This window comes from Myotis yumanensis, unplaced genomic scaffold, assembly GCF_028538775.1.
Source record: "Myotis yumanensis isolate MYYU_CA2020_CCGP unplaced genomic scaffold, mMyoYum1.0.hap1 SCAF_15, whole genome shotgun sequence".
In the NCBI taxonomy this organism is placed as follows: domain Eukaryota; kingdom Metazoa; phylum Chordata; class Mammalia; order Chiroptera; family Vespertilionidae; genus Myotis; species Myotis yumanensis.
Window position 1 is genome coordinate 50,622,061 of NW_027223766.1, and position 12,008 is coordinate 50,634,068.

The following is a 12,008-nucleotide window of genomic DNA, read 5'->3' on the forward strand; positions in this document are numbered from 1 at the left end:
AAATGTGAAGAAGTTTCTGCTTCTTCCTTCTTACATCTTTTGGACTTTTAAGAACTTCGTGTATTCTACAAATAGTTACCGAGTGCTTCTTTGTGCCAGGCACTGTTTAGCTCATGTAACATTTAAATCCACGTGGATGTGAACTGAGCCAGTTTATCGGTGTTAATATTCTATCACATTCTGTATTTTGTGTAGTGCCTGATGTTGCACATTTGTCACTTGAGAAGCTGGGACCCTGTCTCCCTCTTGACTTAAGTCGTGGTTTGGAAGTCACAGCACCGCTAGCTCCAGATCCCTCTTACCATAATGAGTGTGCCAGGGCAGACAAGGAAGATACGCAGATGCACACAAATCCTTCTTCCAAAGCAGTACCTGATGGAAGAGGAGCCCCGACAGCCTCAGGTAACAATTCATTTTATGAGCAGCTAGGCTTGCATTTATAGGCTGTAAACATGGCATATGTAATTCTGTTAAAAAACACTTCTATGTAATGTCTGTGGGAGATAGGGTCTCTCTCTCTGTTTAAAGTTCTTTTGTGCCATCATATGCTATCATATGCCCTGGACATATTTCTTACTATGTCACTTTAATCTACTTCTCCCTGCCTCTCTCGCTTTCTTTTTCTTTCTAATTTTAATTTTCTTAAAATTTTTCAATTACAGTTGACATTCAATTTTATATTAGTTTCAGGTGTACAGAATAGTGATTAGACATTTATATCACTTATGAAGCGATACCCACTGTAAGTCTAGTACTTACCTGGCACCATGCATAGATATTACAATATCATTGACTATATACCCCCTATGTTGTACTTTACATTCCCATGACTGTTTTGTAATTGCCAATTGGAACTTCTAATCCCTTCACCTTTTTAACCCCCTCCTAACCCCCGTCCACTGGCAATAATCAGTTCTCTATATCTATGAGTGTCTTTCTGTTTTATTTATTCATTTATTTTGTAACTGTTTGAGAAAGTCAGTAGTAGGACAGTTTTCTAGAAAAGTGAAAGGGAGAGAGGAGTGTAGGTTTGTAATACAATGAATTTGTAAATTTGTTGAAAAGTGAGGGGCTTTTGCGTATGGGTGATGGCTGGTGATTTAGTTGTTTAAATCAAGGCTATGCATTGTTTTAAATGCTAATGACTGAAAGTCCATTTATTAGAGGTTTGAAGACAGTGTTTGAATGCAGGGTAGGAGGAATTCTAATTTATTTCTGTTACCCCTTTCATTTTTTATTTTTTGATGGAAGTAATGGAATTCAGGTCACATTCTAATTGGACACCTTTTGATTAAAAACCCTGTGAGCCGTGTGACTTGCATGAAAACCTCAATGATTTGCTTGCTGTCCTGACCTGTGTTCTGAGCAGCGGTTCATAACCGTTCTGTTTTCCAAGTACCTGAGGGATCCTGCACATTGCAGCCCATAAAGGCAGCCCTCTCAGTAGTTCCTTCTCTTTGAACCAGCCCAGGGGATGCCATCCCTGTTCCACCTTTCACCCCAGAGGCGATGCTTCGGAGAACCAGGGGCCGCAGGCACTGGCGTGATCCAGGGCTGCTTCTGCAGGTGTCTGCGACCAGGGGGCTTAGAAAGCACAGCTCTTGTGGTTTGCACTGCGCATGCCTTGTCAACTTTAAGAAGACTGCATCAAAGTTGTAGAATTTTCATGGTGGTGTTATTATTAGTCAGTGAACAGTAATTAGTGAAAGGAAGTGATGCATTTGTTCAACAGTTTTGGTAATAAGGAAATTTAATTGTATTTCTCTTAGCTTTAATGACCGTTTTATTTTTTGTCATGGAGATCGTCAATATTCTTACTTAATATGAAACTTAACTTATTAGAGCTTTATTAACTTAATTCAAGTTGAGTGGTATTTTTATATTTTTATTGTGTTAAATTAAATTATATAAAATTAGAGGCCCACCGATGCATGAAATTCATGCAAGAGTAGGCCTTCCTTCCCCTGGCTGCCGGCCCTGGCTTCCCTCTGGCACCTGGGACCCGGGCTTCCCTCACAGCCCTGACTTCGTCTGGAAGGTTGTCCGGAAGGACATCTGGTCTAATTAGCATATTATGCTTTTATTATTATAGATAGTTGAAGATGATTAAATGCTAGCTTTTTTGATACTGTATTAAAATTATTCAAAAATAGAAGTACTTGTAAGTAATGATGTTAAAGCATGATTTACTGAACTGAAATTGTATTTTAAATGTACTGTTGTACTTTTCTTAGATTAATCCAGACACATGTAAGCACTGGGAATGGTTGACTGTGAGTTAGAAGCTTGAGTAAATGTGTCTGTGTCTGCTACAATTACTGGGGTGCACTATTGGTTTAAATGTATTTTGAACAATTAGGTAGTAAAACTGAAATGTCATTAAGGTTGAATATTTTTATGTGTCAATAAGCCTTTGTATTTACATTTAGATGAAGACCAAAAACAATTTGTAAAATAATTTCACTTCGGCTTTTATCATTATGTAACACCACATTTATGATGGCATTCAAAGACAGGTTTGTAGACAATGGCGTTTAAATATTAGTTGAAAGTTTTATACAGTTTGTTGAAAACCAGTATGCTTTAATAAAAGTTTACTGTTTCCCTGGATGAGCTGACTAGTACTTACGTCAGAACTGCCACGGAAGCAGAGATGCCACATGGACCTGCCACAGGCGCATTTCAGCGTCTGAATTGCCCAAGGCTGGGCGGCAGTGGATTTCCACTGATTGCCTCGTGCAGTTAGCTTATCCTATTTCTTCATATTTAGACCCATAGTTATTCTAGAAATGATGTAGGCTCCAGTGATTACCCCACCGCAGAGGAGGGGGTGTTCTAAGCATATTACTCACTTGACACATAGTCCTGGCAACAACACAGAGTAGATACTCTGGTTCCTGTTAGGCAGGTAAGGAGCTGAAGTGCAGAGACTGGATGAATTGCTCCAGGCCAGAAGCTAACAGTGGAACCAGGAGTTTAGTCTGGTAGTCTGAGGAGCAAAAATCACCCTTAACTTACCAGTTCTTCAAAGTAAGAAGTCCTGTGTTTTTGTTACTAGTTCAGGCACTGAAATCATGGAGACCTTCAGGGGAAAAGAGTCTTAGGTAGAGTTCTTGGTGATCAGTTGTAATTTAAAACACTGTTTTATACTTTTAACCCTCTCTGACTAAACCTACGTATTTTCCCCCTAAACCTGCAGGAATATCGAAAACAGAAAAAAAAGTGAAATTGGAAGAAAAAAGCTCCACAGCATTTGGTATGAACAGAAAGTAAAATCTTTACGCAAAAGACTAAATGGCTTGGCAGTGGGAGGACTTGGTCTGTCCCTGGCTCTTTACCTGGTAGTGCTCCTTAAGGCGTGAGCGATGTCTGAGCCTTTACTGGTGTTGTTCATCTCCAGGTGCAGGATTTCTTTCATGCATATCTTACAGTATTGTGTGTATTTTTGTCAATGGACTTGAAGGCTTTCTCAGAACTGTGTATTTAAACATCTTTAAAGCTGTGGCTATTTAAAAATAAGCTGCCATTGAATATTGTTGATACTTTGAAATGAAATAGTCATTTTTCCCAGGCTATCTTCTTTAAACTACCGTATAAAAAAGTTACTAAGTTTTGTGCTGTCTTTTCTAGCAGCTGTGCTATAATGCCTAAAAGTTTTGGAATAATGATGACAGTCTTAAATACTCTACAGTTTAGCTACTGGGTTGTGGTCACTGGGAGTTGATTAAACCTGGGTGATAAATCGCAGACTAACTAACCCTTTCTGAGTTGGAACAATAGTTGAATATCTGTGATGGATTAATTTTATATAAAATATTCTAGGATACTGCTTTAACTTCCATTTATTTTCTTTAAAGTACACGATTGGGTAAAAGGAAATTTTAGGAAAAGTAAGTTTAATGAAATACATTTTTTTGTGTGTTTAGTTTTCATTCTTGTACACACTGGGGAGGTATTGAAGACTGAAGGAATTATTTATGGGTTGGTTTAATCTCTCTTATTTTTCCAAAGTAAAGAGCTCATCAAGTTTTCTTTAATCTTCTAATATATTCTTATTGAGCCACCCACGGAGAAGCTGAGTCTCCCAGGCGGCCTGAGGTTGCGGAGCTTAGTTCTCCCCACGTCAGGAAGCTGAGTTATTTCCTCGTTTAAAGATGTTAACTGCTGTCTGTGTTAACTTCAAGGTGTCAGGAGTTGGGATTCTCAGCACTGCTAATGAAGACCCCCTCTTATAGCCCAATAAGCTCATCAGGAGCTCCAGACTCAGGACAGGAACAGTTTAATTGAACCCATCACTCTGGGCAGGTGACTGGAATAGCTGATTCAAACGTAAATGCTGCTTTTAGGTTAACCACAAAGGAACCGCTCAGGACCAGGCTGATTCCTGACTCACTCTCTCTTGTCATGTAGGTAAGAGAAAAGAAAAGGATAAAGAAAGGAGAGAGAAGAGAGACAAAGATCACTACAAGCCAAAACAGAAGAAGAAGAAGAAAAAGAAAAAGAAATCTAAGCAGCATGGTAAGTATATTAAAATGGCGATTGCCTTTTTTTTTTTTCAACTTTTCTCTCTTCTTTTACCAAAATGGAGGTAGGACAAGATCCCTATGTGGATGAGAACTGAGAAGTTCCTGTGGCTTTCCTTTGTCTTGATAATTTTGAAAATAGGAGCTAGGTTTATAAATTAAGCGGTTTGTAAATTAATCTTTGCAGCAGTTGGAGACTTCCATTCCCACCTTATGGCGGACTAGGTAACCTGACAGGCACCCTTGAGCGGACTGAAGGAGTTATTCTCAATCTAGAGCAGTGATGGCGAACCTATGACACGCATGTCAGAGGTGACACGCGAACTCATTCTTTTGGTTGATTTTTCTTTGTTAAATGGCATTTAAATATATAAAATAAATATCAAAAATATAAATCTTTGTTTTACTATTTTTGCAAATATCAAAAAATTTCTATATGTGACACGGCACCAGAGTTAAGTTAGCGTTTTTCAAAATGCTGACACGCCGAGCTCAAAAGGTTCGCCATCACTGATCTAGAATCTCATAGTGCCTTGATTCAGCTTTCAGAAAACAGTGAGAAAACCAGTGATAGTCTCTTGGGTAGCCTGCCAAACCCAGGTGATGAGATGCAGAATCATCTAGCGAGGCGTGGGTGGGAAGAGGAAGTGGTGGTGTGATCATTATGTGTCTGAAACCTGACCTCATTACTTTTATAGCACCTCTTCTTGATTACCGGGCACTGTACTGTTCCTTTGTGTGTCTTGTATTGCAGACTATTCAGACTATGAAGACAGCTCCCTAGAGTTTCTGGAAAGGTGCTGCTCCCCGCTGACTCGGTCTTCGGGGCCCTCCCTGGCTCTGCGCAGCATGTTTACGGAGAAGAACACCACGTATCAGTACCCCAGGGCGATTCTGTCAGTGGATCTCAGCGGTGAAAGTATGTGAACTAATGCTTAAACAAGTCTCAGGTTCTTAAATGTAGATCTGAGGGTAGAACATGCTTTATTGAGGGCCTGTCTGAGCACAGTTTGAAAAGTTATTCTATAAACTAAATGGAAATGTCAACATTGGAAGTTCGTGCTACTTTTTATTGCTTATAAAGTAAAATTGACTTTATACTTAGTAGTAGGTCAGATGGTAGGAAGAAACTATTAGTTTCTATCATATTCTGCTTTTCTGCAGGTGTTTTTACATCTATTTTCATACTCTTCACTACCAGCTTATAAAGTAGCTATTCTGATCCACGTTGCATAGATAGACAGGCAGAGGCTTATGAATCAAGCAGCTTTATGGGTTAGTTGGTGTTAGAATTAAAACTCCAACCAAGATTGATCTTAACTCCAAAGATCATGCTTTTTCTCCAAATGTTTATCTTAGTCTTAAAAATGGACTTTGAATTCTTTTGTAAAAGAATTTTAGAGAGAGGAAGGAAAAGAGAGAGAAACACATCAGTGTACGAGCAAAAGCATCTGTTTGCCCTCGCTCGCTCAGTATGTAGGAGCGTGATCCCGTCCCCGGAAATGGCCTGTGCTGAGATCCCTTTCTGTGTGTCTAGACTTGACCGACGTGGAGTTCCTCGATGACTCTTCCACAGAGAGCTTGCTTCTGAGTGGGGATGAGTACAATCAGGACTTCGACTCCACCAACTTTGAGGAATCTCAGGATGAAGACGATGCTCTTAATGAAATCGTGCGATGCATTTGTGAAATGGACGAGGAGAACGGCTTCATGATCCAGGTGCGCTGCCTTCCCCGCGGGAAGAGTGAGTGATTTCAGGGCTCCGCAGTGCACCGCACTTCTGCGTTCTCTCTCCTCGCTGTGCTGCGGGAGGCGAGGTGTCTAACGCAGCGTGATGTGCACGTGCAGCAGTAGTGACTGGGACTCTCTTCACCAGAGAAGAGACTTTCTTAGACAGACTCTCCCCCTTTGCCAGGGTGTTTAGTGCGCGGCCCTCAAGCTGCAGTTCATTTCAGGAGCCATTCAGATGGGTGAGCATCCACACTGACGGTGGACCTAGCCCTTCTCTTGCTGGTCTGCATCCCTGTTGTGATTTACACTGTGTGTCTCCCTCCACCTGGCAGCCGTGGGAACAAAATCCCACTGGCCCTCAAGATGGGAGGACAGACGGCCTCTCCCTGCGGGCAGAGCATCTTTCAGAGAAAAGGAAGGCATCGCACACGTTTTGTGATGACATGGGAGATTTGGAGATGTTAGTTCAGGAATAAAAATAGTAATCTCCTTTCTTCTCCCCATTTTCAGTAGTTTTCTCACATAAGAAAACTACAGATTTATAGTTGGTACTTTAAGAGATTTTTGTTACAGGCATTGCTATAAACTTGCCTTTAAAAATTTTTTTCTGCACTTTAATAAGCTATTTTTAAGAGTTTAAAACATGTAATTACCTAAAAATCAGTGGAAAATAGATGAGAGAAATAGGTTTATGACTTTTTAATGAATCAAGTAATTTATCAGAGCACATTTTAATGGGTGCAACCAGAGGAAGTTCCCGAAATAGTTGACTGTTTCCAAAATGAGATTCGTCTTCAGCGCTCACTGGCTTTGCTGTGTGGAGGAGGGGTACGGGAGGGCCCCTGTGGGTGGCGGGCCCGCATGATGGCTCCTCTGTCCCGCAGTGCGACGAGTGTCTGTGCTGGCAGCACAGCGTGTGCCTGGGGCTGCTGGAGGAGAGCATCCCGGAGCAGTACACCTGCTACGTCTGCCGCGACCCTCCCGGTAAGACACCCACCCACGACGCCCCACACTCCCCACATCCACAGGTCTGTGATGAATCCACAGGGAGACAGCTGCACAGGACGCCGCTCCTTCCTTGCCACTGAGACTCTGCTTCCATATAAGATTTCCAAGTAGTTTTTATATGAATGACTGAGGCAAAGACATTTCCATAAGTTCATCCACATGGTACTGCCTTGCTGGAAGGGCGGTTCAGCTTTTTCCTGGAGCAGAACATGCCCCTTCCTGTGCTTCTGGGCGCTGCTTCTGAGCAGGCTACGCCTGGCTCTCGAATGGAGGCTGTCCTGAACTTACTCTTCTGCCTTCGTTTTGTCACGTTCCTCGTGGAGCTGTACACCCAACCACTTTCAGAGCAGATGGGATCTCAGATGATCACATGTGGTTCCTTTATTTCATGACAAGGCAGCTTGGGCACAGAAGGTGGAATCCTTGGGCACAAGGACAGACTAGATGTGGCAGGACCGAGATGCAGACCTGCTCCCCTGGAACCGCTCAGGGTGCTGTCCACAGAGGCTTCCCCCCTCGGCTCTCAGAGGGGCACTTCTGCTCTGCCTGTGCTCTCCGTTTCCGAGGCAGAGCGCACTACATGCTTAAATAGGAGGCTAACGAATTGCTTTTATGTCTATTTAAAAAATGCAGTAAGTGAAGAAGCAGGCGGACATGAATGCAGACATGTGTCCATTCATTCAGCGGCATTTACACATGCCTTCTGTCTGTGAGGCACCGGGGAGAGGTCAGCTGACTGATTCTAATGACACCTCCTCTTCCTTATAGTGCAGTGGGGACACAGACACACAGCTAATAGTGGGGTATAGTTCCTGTGGACATCAAGAGTACAGGATTACGTAGGGTTCTGCAGGTCTCAGCCGTGGGGAGGGGTCCCTAGTCCTTCGTATCCAGGTCACCACAGGTGAGTGAGCAGCAGGTGTCCCGGTCTCATTTCTGTCTGGCCCTCAGCCTTTTCAGAGGGCAGATGGCAGATGATGCAAAGTGGAAAGCAGTGCACGCCAGGGTCCCTCCGCTGGGCCCTCTGCGGCCACCACTCCTAATGGAGCCTGTCCTCGGCGGGCAGGGAGTCCTCCTGGGCCCGCCCTCAGAGCCCCGTGCCCTTTGCAGTGTGTCTTCACTCTGGAGCTCGCCCTGCTCACTGAGGATGTTAGGGTGGCAGCTGAACAGACACCTGAGGCGTGGGACCCTTGGTGACGAATGCCCGCTCCCTCTACAGGGCAGAGGTGGAGCGCCAAGTACCGCCACGACAAGGACTGGCTGAACAATGGGAGGATGTGCGGGCTGTCATTCGTGAAGGAGAATTATTCTCACCTTAATGCCAAAAAGATCGTGTCCACACACCACCTGCTTGCTGACGTCTACGGCGTCACGGAGGTCCTGCACGGCCTGCAGCTGAAGATTGGCATCCTCAAGTGAGTCGCTGACTGGGCTGGTCCCGTTTAGTGGAAAGCCTAATGCAGACCACACCGCGTGGCCTTTTGAAGGTTCAGACCAGCAGAAGGCAGAATCGTTACTGAATAAATTGTAACTTAAAAAGAGGAGAGATTAATAACATCTTGGATGTGGTTACGTGGACAGTACCTATCAAAGTAAAGATGTGCATATTGTACTCAGCAGGTCCATAGCTAGAACGTTATCTGTCTGACACATTCCCACCTGTGTGTAAAGATAAACACGCCTGTCGGTGGGAAGTTGGCTGGGTGATTAGACCATGTACAGTGGTACTGCTTAGCCGCTAGGCTGAAAATAAGGAAATCTGTAGGTACTGACTTGCAGGATGGCCAGGCATGTGACATCCGAGGAAGGCAGATGGTGAGAGCTCTGTGTGTGTAAGAAGAGAAGGTGCACGCTGGGCTGTTTTGAAAGAATTCTGTGTGTGCAGGAAAAGCCTGGGGGACCGCACCTTGGGTACATGGGGGTGTGTGGCAGGGGCTTCACTCTGTCCACCGTCGTAGTCAGAGATTTCATCCTGGGCAAGTATCACTTTTTGATGGAATAAAGATTTAAAAATATGCTCACATAAAAGTTTTTCATATCATACAATGCAAAGATAGTATAGTGAAAATCCAGTAGAAAAAGAAGTCCATATATCAACAGAATTAAATTCATTGTTGCTTTTCCCCCTGAGTACTATTTCTATCAAATTGTGAGAATTCAAATTTTGGGTGAAATACTGGAGCAGATCAACCTACAGAATATTGTTGCTTTTGTCTTGAGTCCTGACCTCCTCCTAACCCGGTTCCCTAGTTGGTGAGCCGGGAGTCAGGCGGCCTGAGGCAGGCACTCCGCACACAGAAGGCAGCATCACCAGGCTAGCTGTGTCATTCTGATGGTGAAACTTACGCATTGTGCTTGTTGCTAGATTTTTTTTTTTTAATTGCTATTTCTCCACTTTGTTTTAAGGAATAAACACCATCCTGACCTTCATCTCTGGGCCTGTTCTGGGAAGCGGAAAGACCAAGATCAAGTCGTTGCAGGGGCAGAGAAAAAAGTAATAGTGCAAGACACAGTTACTCCTGAAGAAAAGAAACACCACGTGCAGAACCACAAGGAGCCACCCCGGGCACCCCCAAAAGTGGAAGGAACCTACATAACCAGCGAGCACAGCTACCAGAAGCCGCCGAGCTCCGGCCCGGACTGCAGAGCTCTCGCGGACCCCGGGAGCTCCGAGGAGGATGACGTCAGCAGTTGTGAGGAAGAACAGGAACTGTACCTGAGGGAGAGACGCCGTGCGCAGTGCCCGGGGAGAGCAGTTGGGGCGCCTGCACAGGTAGGGCTAGTCCCCGTGTCTGTGATGGAGCATGTGCCAGGTCAGCAAAGGGAAAGAAAATGCCCACCTGAGTCCCAGAGCTTGCTTACAGTTCCGAGGTTGCAGTGCCTCCGGAGGGAAAAGACAAGTTTTGCTTTCTCTGCAAGAAAACACGGGCCCTTTGGACACTTAATTATCCCCGAATTCAGAATTGTACTATTTCAGTAAACTTTTGCCCTAACAAAAGTTTCAGTTTTATAAGCACACCTAGATACCTACAAAAACATGAACCACATTTTATTCCAAATGGAAATGTCTGTGTGAGAATATGAACGTGCACATGGGTGTGTATATATTTTAATAGAATTTGTCTTTTTTATGTGTAAGATAAAAGGTGGCACTTTAATCCTCTTTTTAAAAATGTTAGCATATTTGTATAGACATATCAGCTCCATTATGCGGTAAGTTGAATTCCTAGAGCTCTGTGTCCAGTGAACATCTATAAACCTTCTGTTCCCGGGGTTTGTCAGGGATGTGCCTTCATCTTTACAAAATCGAGTTTCAATTCGCAGTGCCACTTTCAAGTTAGTGCTTCATTGTCTGGCTCCCTTTATCAAGTAATCACCATAAATACATATTTGACTGAATTTGGGAAGCTTGCATTTCATAAAACTTGTGCTAAATTATGTTGTCAAATTAATATCCCATTTGTGAAATGGGTTATTTCTGAGTTCAGATTTGGTGTGTGTGCACCAAGCAGTTTGCACTTAAGTTTTTAAGAGTTTTCTCTTTCCCTTGCCTCATTGATTTCACTGCATCAGTCCAGTCCCACCTGCAGTTAATTAGACTTTATACTGGTCTTTGCCAACTTTCTTGATTTTCCCATCATTGCTTTTTGCCTGCCATCTGTGTGTGTCATCAGTTAAGATGAATTGAGGGAGGGGTCAGTCTGAATTAGCTGGACATTCTAATTATAGACTGTCATTAGTGAGTTCATTTGTTTATCGAGTTTTAGTCAGTACCTTTGATCCTGTGTAACACTGTGCTGCTAGGCATTGTGGGGAGATGGAGCAGAAATGTCTGCTCTTATGGACCATCAGCTGTCATTTGATTATGGGCTAGAATTCCTTAAGAATAGTCTAGGAGTTTGATTGGATTTCTCTGATCTTTGTGGGTGATGAGGTTTTTAATGTATCTTTTTCTTTATGATGGTACATTACATCCAACTCTTTGTTTTTTTCCAATGGTGTTTGGTGAAGAATCCAGCTGAAAAGAATATGGTATTTGTTTATAATGATAAAAAGGGCTCTGAAGACCCAGGAGACGCACATCTGCAGTGGCAGCTCAACCTCCTTACGCACATCGAGAACGTGCAGAATGAAGTCACCAGCAGGATGGATCTCATAGAAAAAGAAGTTGATGGTAATTTAAGGAAGAACTAAAATGCAGTTACTACAGTGTGTAATTATGAAGACGTTGTTTTAGGCTTTTTTGTTGTTGTTAATCCTCATTTGAGAATATTCTTCTATTGATTTTTTTAGAGAGAGTAGAAGGGAGAGGGAGAGACAGAGAGAGAGAGAGAGAGAGAGAGAAACATTGATGTGAGAGAGAGCCCGCCACTGAGGTACATGCCCTTTGACTGGATTCGAACCCAGGACCCTTCAGCCCTCGGGCTGATGCTCTAATCACTGAGAGCTAGGGCTGTTTTAAAGCTTTTTAAATTGTGGGGTGGAGACTGCAGGTGCTGGCCATGCTGAGGGGCTCCCTCGCTCCCTCGCTCCCTCTCCATGTGCTTACACAGCTGGCACGGGCAGTCTCCAAGCTTGGGACAATGTGACTGCATAATCTTAGGGTTTGTGTTCTGTTTTTTTCAGGTGGATATTTATGAAATATTGCCCTGTGCCTGCTCACAGTAACTATTCATTTAGGCTTAAACTGTCTCTACTTCATTTTAAGGGAAACTCAGCTACTCTAATCAGAAGTTCGTTTTTAAC

The 12,008-nt window shown here is 43.4% G+C and overlaps 1 protein-coding gene across 7 annotated transcripts in view; it reads left to right on the plus strand.

Annotated features, from left to right (window-relative positions):
* PHF20L1 (PHD finger protein 20 like 1) overlaps window positions 1-12,008 on the plus strand; it is a 54,440-nt gene that overhangs the window by 39,529 nt on the left and 2,903 nt on the right. For all 7 annotated transcript variants that reach the window (XM_070392357.1, XM_070392359.1, XM_070392360.1 and 4 more), the window contains 9 exons: window positions 196-402; window positions 3,200-3,256; window positions 4,411-4,518; window positions 5,278-5,442; window positions 6,061-6,242; window positions 7,139-7,238; window positions 8,482-8,677; window positions 9,669-10,035; window positions 11,274-11,436. In XM_070392357.1, coding sequence (XP_070248458.1) covers window positions 196-402; window positions 3,200-3,256; window positions 4,411-4,518; window positions 5,278-5,442; window positions 6,061-6,242; window positions 7,139-7,238; window positions 8,482-8,677; window positions 9,669-10,035; window positions 11,274-11,436 — 1,545 coding nt within the window. The remainder of the gene's footprint in view (window positions 1-195; window positions 403-3,199; window positions 3,257-4,410; window positions 4,519-5,277; window positions 5,443-6,060; window positions 6,243-7,138; window positions 7,239-8,481; window positions 8,678-9,668; window positions 10,036-11,273; window positions 11,437-12,008) is intronic.